General features: G+C 51.8%; 3 protein-coding genes across 5 annotated transcripts; 1 reads left to right on the top strand and 2 right to left on the bottom strand.

Moving 5' to 3' along the window:
* Positions 1–961: 961 nt before the first annotated feature.
* On the bottom strand, positions 962–6,459 carry cebp1 (CCAAT/enhancer binding protein (C/EBP) 1). Of its 3 annotated transcripts, none has more exons than XM_079755022.1 (3): positions 6,382–6,459; positions 5,834–6,121; positions 962–2,264 (listed from the first exon to the last, which is right to left on the bottom strand). In XM_079755022.1, exons 1-3 carry the CDS (start codon positions 6,397–6,399, stop codon positions 1,920–1,922), a joined length of 651 nt encoding a protein of 216 aa, XP_079611148.1. In that variant the 5' UTR covers positions 6,400–6,459; the 3' UTR covers positions 962–1,919. The 3 variants fall into 3 exon arrangements, with proteins under 3 accessions (XP_079611148.1, XP_079611149.1, XP_079611150.1); XM_079755023.1 differs by having other exon boundaries at positions 962–2,261; XM_079755024.1 differs by having other exon boundaries at positions 5,834–6,158; positions 6,382–6,398.
* Positions 6,460–7,309: 850 nt separating this feature from the next.
* On the top strand, positions 7,310–11,861 carry ngdn (neuroguidin, EIF4E binding protein; the record flags this gene model as incomplete). Its single annotated transcript, XM_079754351.1, is given in 12 exon segments — positions 7,310–7,327; positions 7,329–7,469; positions 7,748–7,807; positions 7,985–8,056; positions 8,383–8,520; positions 8,838–8,922; positions 9,783–9,835; positions 9,954–10,071; positions 10,486–10,660; positions 10,765–10,918; positions 11,564–11,624; positions 11,743–11,861. Coding segments are annotated over 12 exon segments (1,095 nt in total). The 3' UTR covers positions 11,763–11,861.
* A 438-nt stretch (positions 11,862–12,299) lies between these two features.
* Positions 12,300–22,540, bottom strand: pabpn1 (poly(A) binding protein, nuclear 1). The gene is made up of 8 exons (XM_079755220.1): positions 22,017–22,540; positions 19,627–19,735; positions 19,162–19,229; positions 18,406–18,512; positions 17,866–17,953; positions 16,723–16,877; positions 13,950–13,973; positions 12,300–12,971 (listed from the first exon to the last, which is right to left on the bottom strand). Exons 1-8 carry the CDS (start codon positions 22,149–22,151, stop codon positions 12,782–12,784), a joined length of 876 nt encoding a protein of 291 aa, XP_079611346.1. The 5' UTR covers positions 22,152–22,540; the 3' UTR covers positions 12,300–12,781.
* Between the last annotated feature and the right edge of the window lie 128 nt (positions 22,541–22,668).

The raw sequence follows: 22,668 nt of genomic DNA, 5'->3' as shown, positions 1-22,668 counted from the left end.
ATATATAACCTACAGGTTTAGATAACCTAAGGGTTAGATAACCTAAAGGTTAGATAACCTGAAGGTTTAGATAACCTAGGGTTAGATAGCCTAAGGGTTGGGTAACCGGTCAATAACCTGTAGATCCTTTGATTAAACAGAATTATTTGTATAATCTGTTTACGTGTATCATAATTTTCAATGACATACGTAAAAAAACAATGTAGCTGTGACCAGCAGTCAACAAGGTCTTCGGTGATTACTTTGGATTGCATAACGCTGAGTGCCGCAGAATAACGGAACTCACTGCTAGATAATTATTGGATCCATCCAGATTCCCCCGCCCCCGACACACACAAACATCCCAACAGACACACACGTCCCCACACACATCCACAGGAAGGCCCTGGCAGACCCCAGCACTGATAGCATCTCACTGGGCTCTCATCTTGTCCTCTGCTGTGTCGAAACCTCACCCATCCCACAACGGGAAACTGCCAGGCAACGGCCCACTTCATGACGCCCGTAAGGGTTTGTATGCGGTATGTGTGTGTGTGTGTGTGTGTGTGTGTGTGTGTGTGTGTGTGTGTGTTTGTGTGTGTAAGATTTTGTGTGTGTGTGTGTGTGTGTGTGTGTTTGTGTGTGTGTGCGTGTGTGTGTGCGTGTGTGTGTGTGCGTGTGTGTGTGCGTGTGTGTCTGATAGGGTTTAGCCCTATCAGTGTCCTGTCTTAAGCAATGTTTTTTGACAAGATTAAAAACTGAGCTTAACTTTATTCATTTGATTATTTGGTGCCTCTCAATAATGTAGCAGACAAAAAATTGACAAAATCTGCTATTTCCTAAAACACCTTGCTGACATATGTGATGTGTCGTGGCAAGGGTGCTTTGTATACAATAGGTATTGTTCATATGTAGATGTTGTTTTAATATGACACAAAAGAGACACATTGGCCATTAAATGTTAGATATTTATTGGACCATATACACAAAAAACAATTATTTTAACAGGGTGCAAAAATATTAATGCAATTCCAAATTTCCTGTTGTCTTTTTAGTTTGGAGCTTAATATCATTCAATGCTTTCCAGATAAATGTGTAATCCTATGAGGCAAATGTCCACCAACATAACCTACTCATAAATGAGTAGGTTGTGTTGCATCTCTACTCATCTATCAGTCAGGGTTCAGTTACTTTGCTCAAGGCCCAGATTCTGGGGTCAGTCCCCCCCCCCCGGACTCTACCTCATCACACCTCCAGGGTCTGTTTACCTCCGCTGCTCAGATCAAGGAGCTGTAGGTCAGATTCAAGCTATTATTTGAGTGTCATTTTATTAATTTTTTTTATCGCACAGCCAGCCATGAGTCAAATGTGAAAAGCGATCCATTTCTAGATAGTTTCTGACCAATCAGGGCATCTCTTCCCTGGTTCAGGGAATCCATTCTGCATGTCAAGCACAGTCAAGCACAACTAGTCTCAATGGCGGAGAAACAAAGAGAGGTTGTTTAGTTTAACATGTCCTCTCTTTATAACTCTCTAATCAAACATGCACCAAAAAGTGATTAAAACCTATTTCAACATTTACATGTATTTAATTAGTTAAATCTCGTTTAATCAGTGATAAAGGGCTATTCAAATGCTCTTGACTTACAGGAGTGTCTACCACTCTATATACACACACACACACACACACACACACACACACACACACACACACACACACACATACCCATACAATCGTAACCCATCTCTTTACATATACAGTTTGATTTACAAGTTTATCATAATCATCATTTGGAAAGGTTGCATTACAGTGGACCTCAAGCCCCAGTAGATCAAAGAGTAACCAAGCACGCCGATTGGTTCAGAAGGCGGGCCCACGTTGAGCCAAACCGGGGGAAGCTGGGGCTCTACCTGAGGGGTCGGGGGGTCGGGGGTCCCCTCTACAGACAGGCCTCCCCGGCGGCGTCCCCCGGCCGGGCGGCGTGGCGCTGGGCCAGGACGTGGCGCAGCGTGTCCAGCTCCTGGGACAGCTGGCCCAGGCGCTGCTGCAGGCGCTGGTTGTCCTCTGTCAGCTGGATGGCCCGCTGCTGGGTCAGCAGGATGCGGCGCCGTGCCTTGTCCCGGCTCTTGCGCACCGCGATGTTGTTCCTCTCGCGCCGCAGCCGGTACTCCACGCTGCTCTTGCTGATGGCCCTCTTGGGCACGGGCGTGCCGGTCCCCGGGGGCCCCAACCCCGACGGGAGGCGGCAGGCCCCGGGGGGCAGCAGGTACGGGGAGAACTCCTGCTGGGCAACGTGAGGGGAACATGTGATGAACATGTTGATGAACATGTGATGAACATGTGATGAACATGTGATGAACATGTTGATGAACACGGTGATGAACAGGTGATGAACATGTGATGAACATGTTGATGAACATGGTGATGAACAGGTGATGAACATGTGATGAACAGGTGATGAACATGTGATGAACAGGTGATAATCAGGTGATGAACATGTGACGAACATGTAATGAACAGGTGATGAACATGTGATGAACATATGATAAACAAGGTGATGAACATGTGATGAACATGTGACGAACATGTAATTTACAGGTGATGAACATGTGATGAACATATGATAAACAAGGTGATGAACATGTGATGAACACGTGATGAACATGTGATGAACATGTGATGAAAACAGTGATAACACGGTGATGAACATGTGATGAACATGTGATGAACATGTAATGAACATGTGATGAACAGGTGATGAACAGGTGATGAACATGTGATGAACAGGTGATGAACATGTGATGAACACAGTGATAACACGGTGATGAACATGTGATAACACGGTGATGAACATGTGATGAACATGTGATGGGTACTGGCTTGAGTTTGACAACATAAGAGTCAAAGCAATAGACGTGTTGTTGGTGTTCCTCTTCCTCTGAAGAAGAGGAGAACACAGGAGGAACATAAGATCGATGACGGACACTGGAGACTGCAGCGGCTTATGAAGAATCATCACCTTTCAATCATCTAATCAAATCATTCACTCTCTCAAAGAAATTGAATATTTCAAAAAGCTATAATGGACCAGCAATAAAAAAGTGGAATGAGACGAGAAAACAAAAACCTTTTTTCCTTTTGCAACGCATGCAGCATACACAACATCTACATACAAATATACATTTACAACGATAACAACCGTTAACTTGAGCCTAAAGAAACATTTTGTGGTATTTTGCACCGGACTACTCAGTATTATTCAACCCTACATTAAACCACTCGCTGATGATTAACTCCAACACATGTTTCTATAACAAGCAACATGACCAGATCAGATCAGGGTAAAGGTTAGTTAAAGATTTAGTTCAGAGACACCTGACCATGTCAGGTGTCACCAGTGATGGCTTACAGCCAGCGACAAGTCATGAAGACGTCTGGCCTGACCAGCAGAACCAAACGGGTTCACACGTTAAACATGTTTAACTCCTTAACCGTAGTCCTCTGCAGGGTGTTCCTGCTACACTTGAACATGGGGTCCCTTAATCTCTGGGGTCCCTCTGCCTCTGGGGTCCCTCCACCTCTGGGGTCCCTCTGCCTCTGGGGTCCCTCTACCTCTGGGGTCCCTCTACCTCTGGGGTTCCTCTACCTTTGGGGTCCCTTAATCTCTGAGGTCCCTCTGCCTCTGGGGTCCCTCCACCTCTGGGGTCCCTCCGCCTCTGGGGTCCCTCCGCCTCTGGGGTCCCTCTACCTCTGGGGTCCCTCTACCTCTGGGGTCCCTTAACCTCTGGGGTCCCTCTGCCTCTGGGGTCCCTCCACCTCTGGGGTCCCTCTACCTCTGGGGTCCCTCTGCCTCTGGGGTCCCTCCACCTCTGGGGTCCCTCTACCTCTGGGGTCTCTCTGCCTCTGGGGTCCCTCTACCTCTGGGGTCCCTTAACCTCTGGGGTCCCTCTACCTCTCTGGGGTCCCTCTACCTCTGGGGTCCCTCTACCTCTGGGGTCCCTCTGCCTCTGGGGTCCCTCTGCCTCTGGGGTCCCTTAACCTCTGGGGTCCCTCTACCTCTGGGGTCCCTCCACCTCTGGGGTCCCTCTATCTCTGGGGTCCCTCTTCCTCTGGGGTCCCTCTACCTCTGGGGTCCCTTAACCTCTGGGGTCCCTCTACCTCTGGGGTCCCTCTACCTCTCTGGGGTCCCTCTACCTTTGGGGTCCCTCTACCTCTGGGGTCCCTCTAGCTCTGGGGTCCCTCCACCTCTGGGGTCCCTCCACCTCTGGGGTCCCTCTACCTCTGGGGTCCCTCTACCTCTCTGGGGTCCCGACCCGCAGGGGTCCCTCTACCTCTCTGGGGTCCCTCTACCTCTGGGGTCCCTCTACCTCTGGGGTCCCTCTACCTCTCTGGGGTCCCTCCACCTCTGGGGTCCCTTTACCTCTGGGGTCCCTCCGCCTCTGGGGTCCCTCCACCTCTGGGGTCCCTCTACCTCTGGGGTCCCTCCGCCTCTGGGGTCCCTCTACCTCTGGGGTCCCTTAACCTCTGGGGTCCCTCTACCTCTCTGGGATCCCTCTACCTCTGGGGTCCCTCTACCTCTGGGGTCCCTCTAGCTCTGGGGTCCCTCCACCTCTGGGGTCCCTCCACCTCTGGGGTCCCTTAACCTCTGGGGTCCCTCTACCTCTGGGGTCCCTCCACCTCTGGGGTCCCTCTACCTCTCTGGGGTCCCTCCACCTCTGGGGTCCCTCTACCTCTCTGGGGTCCCTCTACCTCTGAGGTCCCTCCACCTCTGGGGTCCCTCTACCTCTGGGGTCCCTCTAGCTCTGGGGTCCCTCCACCTCTGGGGTCCCTCCACCTCTGGGGTCCCTTAACCTCTGGGGTCCCTCTACCTCTGGGGTCCCTCTACCTCTCTGGGGTCCCTCTACCTCTGGGGTCCCTCTACCTCTGGGGTCCCTCCACCTCTGGGGTCCCTCTACCTTTGGGGTCCCTCTACCTCTGGGGTCCCTCCACCTCTGGGGTCCCTCTACCTCTGGGGTCCCTCTACCTCTCTGGGGTCCCGACCCTCAGGGGTCCCTCTACCTCTCTGGGGTCCCTCTACCTCTGGGGTCCCTCTACCTCTGGGGTCCCTCTACCTCTGGGGTCCCTCTACCTCTCTGGGGTCCCTCCACCTCTGGGGTCCCTTTACCTCTGGGGTCCCTCTGCCTCTGGGGTCCCTCTACCTCTGGGGTCCCTCTACCTCTGGGGTCCCTCCACCTCTGGGGTCCCTCCACCTCTGGGGTCCCTTAACCTCTGGGGTCCCTCTACCTCTCTGGGATCCCTCTACCTCTGGGGTCCCTCTAGCTCTGGGGTCCCTCTAGCTCTGGGGTCCCTCTACCTCTCTGGGGTCCCTCCACCTCTGGGGTCCCTTAACCTCTGGGGTCCCTCTACCTCTGGGGTCCCTCTACCTCTCTGGGGTCCCTCTACCTCTGGGGTCCCTCTAGCTCTGGGGTCCCTCCACCTCTGGGGTCCCTCTACCTCTGGGGTCCCTTAACCTCTGGGGTCCCTCTACCTCTCTGGGATCCCTCTACCTCTGGGGTCCCTCTACCTCTGGGGTCCCTCTACCTCTGGGGTCCCTCCACCTCTGGGGTCCCTTAACCTCTGGGGTCCCTCTACCTCTGGGGTCCCTCTACCTCTCTGGGGTCCCTCTACCTCTGGGGTCCCTCTACCTCTGGGGTCCCTCCACCTCTGGGGTCCCTCTACCTCTCTGGGGTCCCTCTACCTCTGGGGTCCCTCCACCTCTGGGGTCCCTCTACCTCTCTGGGGTCCCTCTACCTCTGGGGTCCCTCTTCCTCTCTGGGGTCCCTCTACCTCTCTGGGGTCCTGGGGAGCACTGACCTGCTGGTTGGACATGTGGTCGGAGCCCGCCGAGCCCCCCATGCAGGGCTGCATGTAGGACAGGTAGGCCAGCGTGCCCCCCCCCAGGCGCTCCTCGCCCCCACAGCCCCTCAGGGGGGGCCCCAGGGACGGGCAGCCCAGCAGCATGTCCATCTGGCTCAGGGACCCCGCCGCCGCGTGCATGCCCGGGTCGGAGGGGTCCAGACTGTGACCGGCGTCCAGGCCTTGACCCGGGTACGGGCCGGACCACTCCTGGATCACCGGGGATCTCCCGCTGGAATCGACCATCTGAGGGTAGAGGTCAGCCGGGCTCGGTGAGCTGGGACTTGTAGTTCAGTCGCCGTCGTAGTCGTAGGAAATATTGATAAGCGTGCATTTCTTAAACTATTAAATAATTCAAAGCCATGTATTTTATTTTTAATTTTATAATTATTATATATATTTATATATTTATTTGTCATTTATACATTATTTGTCTCATGCAGTAACATCAGCCTTTCGTTTTGTTTGTCGTTAAGTTTAAGCCCCGTAATTAGTTGAGGACTTACCGTGACTCGTGTTCCCATACGCGGCACCTTTTAACTTCTTTAAGAGTTTCTCCTTTCTGCCGTCGGAGAGAGTCTGCGGAGAGACCTCTCAGCCTCACTTCCTCTAATGAGCACCGCCATCTCTCCCCCGCCCCCCTCCCCCCTCTATCACTTAGGACTGGGCTATACGTATATCACACACACACACACACACACACACACACACACACACACACACACACACACACACACACACACACACACACACACACACACACACACACACACAATTAAACACACAATATCCCCCACCCCCACTCCTTCTCTATCACTTAGGACTATAGGCTATATCACACACACACACACACACACACACACACACACACACACACGCACGCACACACACACACAGACACACACACACACACACACAATTCTACCCCTAACGCTAACCCTAACCCTTTATTTGTGTAGCCCTTAATCACAGTTCTAGTCTCAAAGGGCTGGAACTGTCACAGGCAGGTATGTTCAAGACCCCCCCTGACCCTAGCCCCCCAGAGGGCAAAAAAAACTCCCTTCATTAGCAAGGAAGAGATCTTGAAGGAACGCAGAGTGGAGGATCACTCCTTTCGGGAGGTTAGGAGTGCATTGACTGCCATAATTGACATATATGCAAGAAAACATTTTAAATAATTTAGTAAATATAAATGAGTATAAGTAGTGTGTATGGTGATGGGGGGCTGGCCGGTTAACAGTCAGGGAAAACCAGCAATCCAGTCAGTCACTGCAACAGACCAGACATCCAGTCAGTCACAGCAATAGAACAAACATTAATCAAACTGCAGTTCCGCTAACGTCCAGAGGAGCGCATGTGACTCTGGTCGAAGCTTTTTGTCCCTCCGCGGCTTCAGTAGTGTATCAAAGGCGGTCTGTCGCTGATGGGCTGACCATGCGCGGCTCCCGTACCTGAATCAGAGGCGGTTTGTCTCTCCACGGCTTCCGTATTGGTGGAGGTGGTTTGTCCCTCTGCGGCTCCCGTACCAAATCCGAGTTGGTTTCGCCCTCCGCGGCTGCCGTACTGGATCAAAATGGCGGCTTCTATAGACAACGTGAGTGAACCATGGAATACATCTGAAGTCTTTAATATAATATACGCTCCTAACTTCTAAAGAAACCATTTTCTGATTGTTATTTCATTCGCATAGTCCAAGGTTATTATTGGTGTAATTTAATCACAAATTGTCAGTTTAATGGTTCTTAAGGATACAATCATGTGTATAATTTTACCTTTACAATGAAACATTGCAACGTTTGTCATAAGTCATTTTAAACGTCATTTTAGCCTAACCCTTTCATTAAGTGATTATTGTGTTGTGTTTTCTTCCAGTATTTGATTGAGAGTGATCTACCAAAAGCAGGGAACCTGTTGAACCTTCTCACAGAGCAGGTATGATCAACAGGGTGTCTCCGTTGGTTCTCCAAATTGTTTTAACCAGCAGACTAAAGATAGATCTTAAACGAGTTCAATCAGAACCGACCTTGGTCAGGCGTCCTGACCGAATCAGAGGTCTCAGTAGTATCAGACATCAGTATAACCTAAACATGTATCTTCTTTCTGTTCCAGGTGGTTTCAGTCACTGGCCACATCCGTGACCTGCAGAAGAAGATTAAAGATGGTGTATTTCAGACTGCTAAGGTGAGTCAATATCGGTGCTTAACTTTAATTTCTCTACGAACTGTTCCGGTGTTCAGTTAGTTTGCTTCTTCCAATAATAATCTAGCTGGGCTTGAATGTTAGGCAACGGTCAATTGAAAACTAAGTATAGCTTAAAGTTGTGTCTTGATACATGTCTCAGTGATAAATGTCCCTGAATGAGTGTCCAGTTTGTTTTACATCTTTGATTAAACCGTTCACCAAATCCCTATCTGGAACAGTACACAAGGAGATGTCACATTTGAAAAGGCGTCGTTCTGCTGCACACGTTGCTGGCACCATGTGAGCTCCATGGACTTGTGTTCCAGGGTCTGTCCTTCCTGGACCTCCGCTACCAGCTGCTGCTGTTCTACCTCCAGGACCTCACCCACCTCATCAGCCTCAAGACGGAGGGCGCCAAAATAAAGGAGAGCCAGGCCGTCGAGCGCGTGATGACGGTTCGGACGGTGAGGAGCTCAACAAAACCACCGTGACCAGCTGCTGGTTCATCTGGGTCACTAGTTGTGGTCTGATGTGTGTTTGAATAGATTTTCTTGATGTTTGATACTACAATACCGGCGATATTATTTAAATGCCTCCCTTTCAATCTTTTGCGATGGAGAGGCAAACTTAATTAATGAATTGTTTTTTATACTAGATGTATAGTATTTAAAATACAATATTGTTCAGCTGTGTTGGAAGGTAAACTGTGTACTCTATAGTTCTATGTCACCGATTTTTAATACTAGAAATGGCTGAACTGAATGTTGTGTTGTGGCTGAAGGTCCTGGAGAAGATGCGCCCGCTGGACCACAAACTGAAATACCAGATTGATAAACTGGTCCGCACGGCCGTCACTGGGAGTCTGGGTAAGGCCATCTCCAGTTGTAAAGGACCACTTGACTACAATCTTTCCAGTACCTTCCGGGCGTTTGTTTGTTGTGGCTGTGAACTCTATCCACTAGAATGTACAGCAGTAGTATCAGTGTGTTCCTGGTGGTCTGGTCTGAAGATCTTACCCGAGGTGAAATGTAAACAAACGTTCTCTTTGTTTACATTGCATTTCTGGTACTTGGCCACTTTATAATTTACAATTTACACTTTACAGTTTATAATTTATAACGTCTGTTTTAGGGCTGGGCGATTAATCGAATTTTGATCTTGATTTAGATTTTAGCGTCAAACGATCAAAAAACTCATATAATCGAGATTTTGATTATTATTATTATTATTTTATTTTTTATTAAATGTTTAATAGAAAGTGCAGAACAGCTGGATACATATCGGTACATGATTTTAGATTTAAACATATTCTTTTTGAACATTTTGTGTATTTCTTTTAAGGCGAAATTTCAAAGTTCTCAGTTACTAAGTGGTTTTGGGAGAGACATGCTGAATAAATACATCATGTTTTCAAACTCAAAAATAATCGTTTGAATAATCGTGATTATGATTTTTCCATAATCGAGCAGCCCTTGTCTGTTTTGTTGGCCGTTTGTTGTTTCTTGACTTGTCCTTACTTGAGCATTTAGATCAGCATTTACCTGAGCGCCTATTTTTGTTTGCATTAGTACTTTGTATTTTTATTGCATTGTATTTTTGTCCTGTTTTTCCACTGCTGCTGGGCTGTTGCAACAAACACTTTTCTCCTTTGGGGGACTAATAAAGTTGTATCTAATCTAATGTTGGCATCTTCATAAAACCTGTCGCTGTTCTGTTCCTTTTTCAGCTGAAAACGACCCGCTGCATCTTCGTCCAAATCCTGAGAATCTCATGAGCAAAGTACGTATCAGGACGGGTCCGAGAGGCGTGATTCAGACCCGACATGGTGGTCCGTGTTTCTATCATGTTCTAGCCCTCACCCTGCAACCACCTGACCTCGTCTGCCCCCCCTCCCCAGCTGAGTGAGTCGGAGGAGTCTGGCGGTGAGGACGGACTCCCCTCCGTCTCAGAGAAGAAGACTGCAGCGTTTGGAGACAGGAAATACATCCCTCCGAAGATCGCCCCCATGCACTACGGTAGGCCGACAGGATCATGTGGTCGCTTTACACTGCGTCTTTGGGGAACATGTCCAGGATGGCTGTCTGAATCCAGAGGTCTGACCCAGTGTGTCCCACTTCAGAGGTTTGACCCCAGTGCACTAGATGCTGCTTCTTGCTTTAACATGGAGATGGTATGAATGATTCTGAAGTATGGCTGTGTGGTTCATGCCTGCTTTCCAAGCGGTGTAGAAGGCGGCGTATGAAGAATAATAATAATAATAATAATACATTCAACTTGTGTAGCACTTTTCTAAATACTCAAAAGGCTTTACAGGGTGAACACAAAATAAAAGCATTCTATAAGAACGTATATAAGTAAAAGATAGGATGGATATGAACGTATAAGAGCAAACAGGTCTGCTGAGGTGTCTCTCTGTGTCTCCCCGTCAGACGGCGACGTGACGGAGGCGGACCGCAAGAAGGAGCATCAGGACCGGCTGCGGCGCTCCGCGCTGCGCAGCTCCGTCATCCAGGAGCTGCGGGAGCAGTACAGCGACACTCCCGAGGAGATCCGGGACCGCCGCGACTTCCAGACGGAGCGCCAGAGCCGGGACGACCAGCACAGGTACGGAGTGAGCCGAGGGCACGGGCCGACTCGCCGGAGACTTCCGTGAAGGAACGAGGACGTGACTTTAGGAAGCTGCTGAACTCTGCTCTCTTCTCCCAAAGGAAAAACTACGAGGAATCGATGATGGTGCGTCTCAACGTTCCCAAGGCCGAGCGTCTGGCGAGGAAGAGGAGCATGCAGGGGATGTCGGGCCAGCTGAACAGCATCACACACTTCAGCGACATCTCGGCGCTGACTGGAGGCACCAGAAGACAGGTGAGGGGTCCCAGCTGTCTCTCTCTCTCTCTCTCTCCCCCACCTGTCGCTCTCTAGCTGCTGGAGGCAAGACGGGGAAACCGTGTTAACTCATCTGCAGCTCAACGATTATGATGGTCGTTGTTGGGAGGGTTAGGCCGCGACGTGATCAGCGAATCCCGTTCAGTCGTCGATTTTTGAGAGCCACATTGGAGCTCCTCGCAATTGATCGACTTCATCTCAACGAGGAAACAATGGTCAAATTATGAACATGAAACGACAATGATTAAGTAAATGCCCAACACGTCCAGCCTCTGGCTGTTTGAACAAGAAGGCCCATGCTGGCATGAGACTAGTGGAGCGAAAACGCAAGAAGTGATCACAAGAGGTCGCTGTAGTCTCTGGTCCGTGTTCCAGCAGTCTGTAGTCTCAGATCGTAAGGAAAACAATGTGTGGCTACACTTCTCTGTCCATGTTTTTTTTTCCTCTAAATGGTGTCTGCATGGAATGAAGTAGAAAATGGCTGCTTTTCATTATACAATATCTAAATGTGGTTGGTTATGCAGAACACATGGCTCTGCACTGGAGCTGTCGGGGGGTCACAGGGTGGGGAAGATGCCTCAGATGGCGGTCCCTGTCTCATGTTTGGTTATGTTGTCCTTGCAGGACGAAGATTCCCCGCGTCCCAAGAAGAAACAAATGATGAAAAAGAAAACCAAGAAGAGAGGTAAGAACTGCACTTCAATAGAGAATAAAAATAATTGAAACCACCTGCATATTTATTCTAACCCCATTGTGTTTGAAATATGGGCTGTTTTTAACCAACCCTCCATTCTCTTCTGCAGCTTTCAAGAAATACAAGTAGGACAGAAATCTATCCAAGATGTCCTTTTGAAAGTCTTTACATCGTTTTTAAATCTGTCATGTGATTTTTATATCCCTCTGAATAAACCCATTCAGCAATTATCGTTTCCAATTCATGTGCAGCCAAAACAGACAGCTTGAAGAATAAACTGTTAGTCTGACAGTATTACAGCAAGTTTTCTGGCAGTGAAACAAGGATGAATCACATGCTCAATCTTTGATTAGCTTGTTTAACAAAGCAAAAAGTTCACCAAAATAAGTCACTTGCATTTACTCCCACAGAAAGCACTAAATGGGTCCAACATCTCACTTCGTTGAAATGACGGTACTTTAATTACAAAAGGCCCCGAAATGGGAGATCCAAATATTTTTGCACTGGCAGACTTCAATCCACACGGAACATTTTGAACTGCATGAAATTGTAGGCGATCTTGGGAATGCACCCTCAGATGAACCCACATGGAGCTAAATGAGTCCCGACCCAACTGCTCCTCCTTGTAGTTGAAAGAAAACGTGCAGACAAAAATAAAACACACGATTATTTTTACACAATGTCTTTATTTTTTTTTTTTTCTAATTACAGTCTCATGGGTTAAAAAAAAAAAAAAGCAAAACTTTTTTCAAACCCACTCCTTTTGTCAAAAACAGCTCCCATAACCGCTCCACATTTAGCCCCGCCCTGCCGGAAACAAGCTCCCCCTCCGCCCCTCATTAAATTAACTCACTCTGCCTTCCCCAGACAGGCCGTGGCTGCACTGCGCATTGTCAGAGAAAGGTGGCTCCCTAAATCCTACATCCACGCCAACAAACCAAATTAAGAAAAACGCCCCAATCTCTGGTCTCGCTCCTGCTCGCACCCGCTCGCCCCCCCGATGGGTGTGGCCCCCTCCCCGTGAGGGCGTGGTGTGAGGTGTGTAGACTCCTGTGTGGTGCACGCCTGCCCTATGTGTTGTGCGTTTGCCTCTTGTGTGCGCGGTTGAGTGTGTGCAGGGTAAAAAAAACAAACACTTGACGCTCGCGTCAGCGTTTACTGTTGTAGTAAATGCCCCCCGCGCTGGGCCTATGGTCGCCCGGCCCCCCGCCCCCCCACACGGACAGGATGGGGTGAGTGTGCATAGCGGGAGCAGAGAGAGAGAGGGACGCTGCGGAGACAGTGGGGGGGGCCTGCGCCACCTGGGGAGGGGAAGTCAGCCGCCACTGGTCCTGAAACCTGAAACGACAAGAAGTGGTCTAATATACACAGAGAGGAGGGGGGACACGGGAGGGATGAGAGGGCGGACCAGGTTGTGGTCCAATCACAGAGGAGGAGGGAGGGGGGGGGGGGGGGATGAGGGCAGACCAAGATGCAGGAAATGCCAAAAATACAAAAAAGACCCACCCAGAAAATAAAAAGCGGAATTGCGGCTCATGCATTGGCGGTGGAAGCAGTGAGTTAGAGCCATGGACCAAGAACCCCGTCCAGTTAAACAAGAAGGCTTGCAGCCACTGTGAACCAGAGCAGTGGGAAACCGTCAAAGCAGATGAACAAGAATGGAGGGGCGGGGTTAGAAACAAGGTAGGGGAGGGGAGAGGAGGGTGGACAGGGGTGGGGAAACACTGAGACCATGAAACACAAAAATCACATCGTCCTTCTGCAGGAATCTCAAACATGGTTACATGAACAAAATAAAAAAAAAAGGAAAAAAAAAACAGTGTGAACACGTTCATTCTGAGAGATCTCCTCCCCTCCAGAGTGGGGGGGGGGGGGGCGGGGGCCGGGAGATGAGCTGTGGTGGGATGATGTGAGATCTGCAGCCTGAGTACCACCGTGTACAGCGTGTCCTCTCCCCTCCACACTAACACACCCCTGGAGATATAGATACAGGACCTCCCTCCCCCCCCCACCCACAAAACGGCAGACGTATACCTTACCAGGGGAAGGGGGCATCACCTCCGCACACACACAACAATCACACTCTGGGTCAGTCAGTCTGTCCTGGAGGACAGAGGACGCTTTTTTTTTTCTTTTTTTTTTTTTTTTTCTTCTGGGAATCTCTTCCTTTATTGGCTGAGAGGGAGAGGGTGGGGGTGGGGGGTGGGGTCTTTTTAATCAATCTTTTTTTTTCTGTTCAAGGGGAGCACTAGGGCGGGGGGGGACAGTAGGGAGTGTCGGGGGGGGGGGGGGGGGGGGTATTAGTAAGGGGAATACCACGATGTTGTTCGCCCTCGGCCCCTGGAAGAGAGAGAGAAAAAGAGGGTGAGTTGTTTTCCGATTGGCTGACGGCTGGACACCAGTGATACTTGTGGTGCAGTAGAGGTCAATGTGTGGTGCTGTGGGAGGACCGGGTCTGGGGGGGTCCCAGGACTACAGAGGACCGGGTCTGGGGAGGGTCCCAGGACTACAGAGGACCGGGTCTGGGGAGGGTCCCAGGACTACAGAGGACCGGGTCTGGGGGGAGGGTCCCAGGACTACAGAGGACCGGGTCTGGGGGAGGGTCCCAGGACTACAGAGGACCGGGTCTGGGGGGAGGGTCCCAGGACTACAGAGGACGGGGTCTGGGGGGAGGGTCCCAGGACTACAGAGGACGGGGTCTGGGGGGGTCCCAGGACTACAGAGGACCGGGTCTGGGGGGTCCCAGGACTACAGAGGACCGGGTCTGGGGGAGGGTGCCAGGACTACAGAGGACCGGGTCTGGGGGAGGGTCCCAGGACTACAGAGGACCGGGTCTGGGGGAGGGTCCCAGGACTACAGAGGACCGGGTCTGGGGGAGGGTCCCAGGACCGGTGGGCTACAGCTCTGTGCAGAGGAGGGCGCAGGACACCCAAACGTATCATCTCAACAGTGGAGCTCAATTGGGTCCCGGTGCTGGGGGGCACAGGGCCAGGGGCCACTCGTCTGGGGGGGCCCCGGGGGGCAGCACTGCCACTAACGCAGAGGGGAATGTGCCGGGAATATTCCAGGAAATTGGGAGTACTGATTAGTGTGTGAGGGGGCAGCAAAAGGCACCCCCACTTTCTCTCTCTCTTTTGGAGAGCCGCTTCTGGGGTGGGGGGTGGGGGGTGGGGATCACTGTAGGGGAAGAGCCTGAGGACAAACAGCACAGCAACCCCGTAATCGCACCACGCACACGCAGGTAGGAAACACACACACAGACGACCACCTGGGGAACACGGTGTCTGTCAGGTGAGAGCCCCGAACCATCCGCACCTCTGACACACGGAGGGGGGGAAGCAGGGGTCGCTAGGGTCGGGGGGGCGGGTTGCTAGGCAGGGGTCAGGCTGCAGGGATGAGTGGCACATGCAACTTGGTATGCAGTATCTTGAGCGGGTGATCGATTATTTGCAAACGTCTTTAAAGTATTACTTCCAAGACGCGTTTGACTGCTAAACACTGGATATTTCCAGGGTCCCTCTTGCCTGAATGTACCAAGCGTGTTCACTTCCTTTCAGTCCTCTCACTATGCTCTCTACTGCCGCACACAGGGCGCCCAACACACTTCATACTATTTCCCCCCCCTCCCCATTGCTTATATCCCCATTTATCCTCTAATGCACGTAGTGCCCCTCCTACTCGTTGCACTCTGTCAGAGTAACTGCTGTGTCGGCACATTCCTGTAAGCAGTGTAACTGGACTGCGCATCTTCTGCGTGACATGAGGTTATTTAACCTTGAATCTGTACCCTGAATCGCGTTAGCGACGAGTGTCCAGTTTCAGAATGTCATATTGTAATTCTTGTGCAGGCCGTTTGGTCACAAATCTCCGGTCATGACTGGGATTCAGGGAGCAAATTTAAGGAGGTACACCTCCTAACTTCTATTGGAAAGTTTGGCGTCACAGGGGCTAATTTCCTGATCAGCCATCAAATCAATCCAGCTTTGCGTGAAAGCCGGTAATGAGAGTTGCAATATGTCAATTCATGTTGGCGTGCAGGAACTTTGACTAGGGTCTGAGAGCAAAATGGTGGCAGGGTGGAGCACTGACGGACAGAAGGATTCACCCGGTACGGAGGTGATGCCCCAGGGATGCAGAGGAGGAGGAGCACGGTTGAGGTCCTGTTGTTCTGATGCCTGATCTATCGTCCAACCACTTAAGTCAATCAAAAATAGCAGAACTCCAATATGCGTCATGCTGATAAGACAGGACCAAATGCAACAATAAAACAAGTGACAGAACCGCTGTGCCGCTCTGAATACAGCCTTCCATTCAAGTGAGCAGTCAGTGACAGTGTGGCGAAGGTACATGCATGAAGCTACTGTGCATGCACATGGGTTCAGCACCGATGGCTCAAAGGGTTTGATGGCAACATTGGTTACAGGGATGCATTGTCGCGATCAAAGCAACGTGGTGGTGTTTCTGTGACGGGTTGAATGTGCTTTTGGACACCGATGGAGTACTACGCTACCGCAACAAGGGCCCAGGATCCGCCTTTTAATTGAGACACTAGAAGATGTAACAACGCCTTAGACAGCAGACCCCCAAGCAGGCCTTTCCTATGACGATAGGAACCCTTCTGCGGCGCTGCCACGGGACCAGACCATGTACGGGTGCAGGCTCCGCCCCCTACTACCTCACCAGGGGCCTGCTCTGGAGGACCCGCCTCCACACCCTCGCTCTGCCCTGGCTGGATGAGGCTGTTGAAGGCATGGGGTGACCAGGTGTTTGGGGCGTGGCCAGGTGGGGGGACATGTTGAATACATGGGGTGACCAGGAGTATGGGGGGGGCACGTAGATAGGAAATGGGGGGGACCAGGTGTGTGTAGGGGCGTGACGAGGTGTATGGGGGGGGCCATGTCGATAGTACAGGGGGTGACCAGGTGTGTGGGGGGGCGTGGCCAGGTGCATGAGGGCAGGTAGAATGCATGGGGGTGCGCTGATACATGGGGTGATCAGGTTTGTGGGGGCGTGACGAGGTGTATGGGGGGGGGGGGGGGGGGGGGCATGTAGATAGTACAGGGGGTGACCAGGTGTGTGGCGGGCTCACCTGAAGGCCCGTCCCCGGCCCCGGGGCGGTGTGTAGCCGCTGTAGTAGCGCGCCCGTGATGACGAGAAGCTTCCTCCTCGTGAGCGGAAGCGGGCGCGGGGGAAACCGCGGTCTGTCGTGCTGATCCCTGGTCTGTTGGTCCTCTTGGCGCCCACCTGGAGAGGAGCAGAGGAGGCTTAGAACACTGACCCAGGACCAGCGCAACGCGGGACCATCGTCTCTCTCCCCCCCCACCCCCCCCGTCCGGAACCGGAGAGTTTGTCCTAATGTCGATTCTCCCAGAAGCGTTTAGCTCGCGCCTGCCTCTGAATACATTAGAGCGTTCTTGCTCCCCAACATGAGCTGACCGAGGGTCAGACGCCGCCCTGCAGCAGAGCCTGCACTAGCCTCTGCATTAGTCTGTCCAGCCTCGGCATTAGCCTCAAGGTGCGTTCACACCAAACGCGAAGGGGCGACGCGATCCCATACAAAGTGAACGTGGGGCGAATTAGTCGCGCGAGAAAACCGGCGACAAGTTTTGATTTGTCTCGCCACACTTTCGCCCTGCACAGGCGAGCGCGTTTCACGAGGATTTGCGGCGCGACAAATTCCCTCGAGTTGAAATATTTCAACTTTGCCGCGACATTCGCGTGATGCCAGCCAATCAGCGTTCAACAGCGTGGCCAATGAGTGACATGTGTAACGCAACAGCCAATCAGCGTTCAGCCGGCCAACCGTTTCCTGCAGTGCAGTCCGGGGGGAACCGCAGCAAATTCTGCGGTTCCCCCGGACTGCTGGGGGGGACAAAACTTCCACAGCGACAGCACGAACGGGCGACAAATTTGTCTTTTGGTGTGAGCGCACCTTAAGATAGAGGATCTCACACATTCACCCACTGATGATTCTTAGTGCACTGCGACCACCGTGTTACGATTCAAAATCGGGCGTTCACGACGGAGGGCAACAGATGATGTTGTTGCCGCAAACTATAATATCACGAGCGAGTGCCGTGTTGGGAACTCTTCACCTTTGGGTCCCATCTTGGTCCGAGACCGACCGATTCATTCATTCATTCATCACGCTCTGATTCGGCCCCAGAGCGGTGTGTGTCGGGGGTGCAGGCGTGTGGTCGTCGGGGGGGGGGGGGGGGGGGCGGCGGCTCACCTTTATCTGCCGTCCTCTGAACAGCGACTCGTCCAGGGCCATGGCCGTCCGCACCGACTCCTTGTCTGCAAACTCGATATAGGCAAACCTGGGGAGCCAAACACAACCAATCAGGACTCAAGACGGACCACTGCACGCCACGAGTACACATATTCAACCGGAAACTTAATGACTAACGGATTTGTTTTGCTTCCAAGTTGACGCAACGAGCATGCAGTGGTCGTGAATGCGTTTTGGTTCTGCATCGGGTTTACGCTAGTGGACCAATCACAGCCCTTGCTGCTGCTGCTGTGTCTCGACAAGAGGGTTACACTTTTGGGGAGGTGCACGTCAGGCCCTTGGGGTGGACTCAAGGAGGGTCCACAAGGACATAATGGGTCCGTAAACCCCTTTGCGTCGCGTCAACGTGGAACGATAACTAAGCCTTAACAGCCCAGATCATTGGGGACCATTGAATTCAGTGTTCCCTTCTGCATCAGCATAACGTGGGTCACACCACCTGAACAACACCGTGCAGCCCCCGGGGGGGCAGGAACCTACCCTTTAGGATGTCCTGTGAACTTGTCACACAGGATGGTGACTCTGTTGACGGACCCACACCCGTGGAAGTGGGCCTCGAGCTCCTCCGCCGTGGCTCCGTAGTCCACCTGGGGGCCCAGAGAGTCAGCACACCGTAGCACAGCTGGGGCAACCACGGGTCTCCCCCTGAAGGTGTGCTCCCCAACCAGAGCGCCCGGCCAGTGGTCACAGTAGGGCCTGATACTAGGGCCACCGGCCGGGGATAACCAAGGCACCAGGCCAGTGGTCATCACATCAGGGCCTGGTACTAGGGCCACCGGCCGGGGATACAGCGCATATTGAGGTCAACAGCATTCCCCCTTATTATTGAATACATTTAGAGATTACCGTTTAATAATTCACATTCATGTAAATGTTTTTCAAATGGATGATTGTGTTTTTCTTTACTGCTTAAAGCTAAATAAATACATAGCTCTACATGATGCACATGCATATATGTATATCAGCAGATAATATCGGCTATTGATATTTTCAACCAAAAGGTTTCGGATAGTTTCAATACGTGATGGGAATATTTGTCTAACATTCTTTTTTTATGAACATGGGTTCTCATCACATGTTGCGGTTTTATTTATCACACAGATCACTGAAACCTGTCGTCACGGCGCGTGTACGTTTAAAGAAAAGCTCGAGAGGTATACAAGTTACACCTTAATGGAACAGGACGACAATAGTGGATGAGTAAGTTCACAATGAATGACAGGAAGGCGGGCCTACATTTCCAACGTAGATCGACCTGCCGTCCGCTTCCATCTTCTCCTCGATGGACATGATGACGGGACCGGCTGGAGAGGAGAGAATGAAAACGTTCAGCAACAAGAGGGAACACGAGGGAACGATGGGCAGCAGAAAAGAGCTGCATGGTGTGCTATGCCCGAAGTGTGTGAAATGTGCTTTGAGAGTATCTGTTGTAACGACTGCTTCTCTGGAGGAGACCATTCTTTGGCGCTCCCCTCTCGTTTTTTGACCAATCAGGGCATCTCCCCCGTGCTTTGTCGGGAATTCCTCCTGCCCATCAATCACAGTTAGGTGAACTCAAACACTCCATGGTGGAGAGAAGTAAAGGGCGGGGTTAAGTTTCCAAATCTGCCCCCCTCTTTACAGCTCTATAATCCTACCTACAGCACCTCTGACAATGAGGTATGAATTACTGATATGTCTGTGAGGTGGTGGGCGTAGTACCGGGAGGGGGGCTGAGGTTCATCTGTTTCTCCACCTCGTTCTGCAGCTCCTTCAGCTTCTCTGCTTCCTCCTCCATCTCTCTCACCCGGGCTTTGATGGCCTCCAGCTCCTACAGACCCAAGGGAGACAGACCAGTTCAGCGGTCGGCCACATCATGAAGAACAAATGTTTGGAGCGAACTGGCTGACCCAGCAACGGCACCACCACAGACAGGGGAGAACCTCACAGTGTCGCTTGGCTTTACCCCTCATCATCCTCATCCACACTCTGAACCCGGCTGTACATCATCGGTGACGTTTGCCGTGTTCATTTCATCAGAGAGCGGCAACGGAAACGGAGTACCCCCGAGTGCAGTGAGGTGTGGTTGAAGGACTAGGTTGGGGCCTTAATGAAGCATTGACTTCACTCTGGAGGATCGGTAATCCTTTGGCTACAGCACATCGAGAGCAGCCTGATGCAGTTTGCTGCGATTTGCAACCTTTGCTTATTTTGTTAAGCGGGGGTGACGTAGGGGCGAACAACACAATTTAACCATCATTCTCATAGTCTTCTGATCGAGGGGCCTAGAGACAGTCTTCAACTATAAAAACAGGCGACAACAGTGATTGCGTCGCATGCATTTGAATAAAACGGTTTCACACCTACTGATTTAAAAAAAAAAAAAGGTACATGTTTTGTCCAGCAACAGAAAGTCCACCAACGCCGACGAGCCCAGACTACCCATTACTCAACCCAGTCTGACCATCACTCAACCCAGTCTGACCATCACTCAACCCAGTCGGACCACCACTCAACCCAGTCGGACCATCACTCAACCCAGTCTGTCCATCACTCAAACCAGTCTGTCCATCACTCAACCCAGTCTGACCAAAGTCCAAAAATACAGTGAATCCACCTAAGGAAACCTCCAAGCAAATAGGGCAAGAATCAGTGATAAGATGTGCAGCTGGTTCTGATAACCGACAACGACTGGTTTATGAATTAAAACCAGAAACTCTGACGCGCCGAGCTGGAGCCGTGGTGCACTGCAGCACAGTGGGAGTCTCTGTCGGGATGCTGCCAACCTTGCTTTCAGAAGTCATCCCAGCAAATCACAGGGCGTACAACGCTGAAATAGAAAATGGCTTGCATGCAGAAAGTTGCTAGCTTCCAGTGTGGCCCAACTCGAGGCAGCAGCAGTAGCAGACCCAGTATGGTGACAGCATGCTAATCACATTCTGCCCAATCGCCGCTGCAGATAGTCATCTCAATGTGACCTACAAATTGACATGTAGCCATCTGAAAGTAATTAAATGTTGCGCTCAGAGAAGCGGAAGATGAGTGTAATGCCCAGGTTAAAGACATGTTGGCCCGTCGACGCTCATATTTTGTCGCATATCCACTACCCGCTCGGTCCCTCCCCCATCCTCCTCCTCCACCACCTCTCCCTGGTCCATCATTCACTAAGGATGGATGCCCAGCCCTTAAAACACCGCGACCCTCAGCAAACGATCCAATCATTGCAGACGATTTCTTTAAAAGACACGTGTGCATTAAAACGCGTATATCATATAAACATCCAAACACATACGCAGAGCACTCACAGTGAGAACAAGAACTCACTAACTCACCGATACGTTCCGACGCCCACTATACAAAGCTCAGACACACGGTGATAACACCTGCGACGGGAGGCTGAAATGTGGCAGAACACCCGACTACTCCGGCTAAAGACGGTGGGCCAGGTGCGTGTCCGCCACATCCGCCCTAGCTTTGTCCCCGGTCCTCCACACAGCCTCGGGATCTGCTGCCTTCGCGTCACCTCCCCCCCCACTCGAGATCAGCGGCTGAGGGGGGGGAACTGCGGCACACGAGCTCTGTAGTAGTAAGGTTAATTCAGACCTACGAGACGGACTGGAGTGGACCCCAAAGTGGCGATAGGGCCGATAGGAGAACTGAATATTGTCTGTCGCGACATGGGACGATAGCAGAGCTAGACGAAGCCCGTGGCGACAACCGCCGACAGCAGAGCTAATAAAGCCTGTTCCTTGAAGCTCTCCGCATGACGTGATACGTTTTTTTGTCAATGAAGCTGATAAGTTACCTCAGCAAGGGGGTTTCTCCTGGGAGGCTAATGGCGGTGACCTGCCTCCTTCCCTGGGCCCCTCCCGAATTCTATCACCCCTCCGTCCCGCATGTCTGCGCTGAGGGACCCCCCATGCTAGAACGAATCCACCGAATTGCGCCAAGATGGCTCCACCCTCCCAGTTCTGCTGCACTGCGTGAACCACAATGGCGGCTCATCCCGACCCCGCGGGGTCGGGATGAGCCGCCATTGCGGTTCCCCGCATGGAGACCGGCGAACAACCCCCACTACACCTTATACCCTCAACACCCATTCATTAACTCACCGGGTCCTCGATGGCGGATTCTCCCTCGTCCAGCCCCGGCTCCTCATCCCCGACTCCTGGGTCTTCGAGCTCCGGGTGGCTGGGGTCCGAGTCCAGCATGGACTCCTCCGCCAACCCGTTGCCGAACTCCGCCATCGCGCTGTGCCGCGGTGCTCACAGGCCCCGGCTCACACCGAGAAGAGCGGCTCGGAGGAGCGGCTCACACCGAGAGGAGCGGCTCAGAGGAGATGAGCGGCTCTCGGGCCCCGGCTCAGAGAGGAACGGCTCGCGGGCCCCGGCTCACACGAGAGGAGCGGGCGGAGCGCGGAGGGACAAATGGCGGAAAACGCCGCTCGGAAAGTTGAAAAGAGGAATAAAGGGGAGCTTCACGGTCCAAACTGAAATCCACGGTAGATGAAACCGGTCGTGTCGATGTCTACCGGTACGGAGCGCCGCGGGTCCGCAGCCTTACCTAGTTCACCGTTTTATTGAGTTTAGCGAGTATAAAAGGACCGTAAAAGCGAGGACTGAACGCGTGAAGAGCGGCCGCACGTTAGAAATGGAGGCCAGAGGCGGGCTCCCGTCGCACTGCAGGCCTAAGTTTGCCTTTCTATTGGTCGTTGTGAGATAGTGGACCACCCTCTTTTGAGTCTCGCCGACTCCCGTTGGATAG

The sequence above is a fragment of the Pollachius pollachius genome, assembly GCF_949987615.1.
Source record: "Pollachius pollachius genome assembly, chromosome: 17".
Taxonomy (NCBI): Eukaryota; Metazoa; Chordata; class Actinopteri; order Gadiformes; family Gadidae; genus Pollachius; species Pollachius pollachius.
The sequence above is the reverse complement of the archived record's forward strand: the minus strand, read 5'-3'. Positions and strand labels throughout refer to the sequence as shown.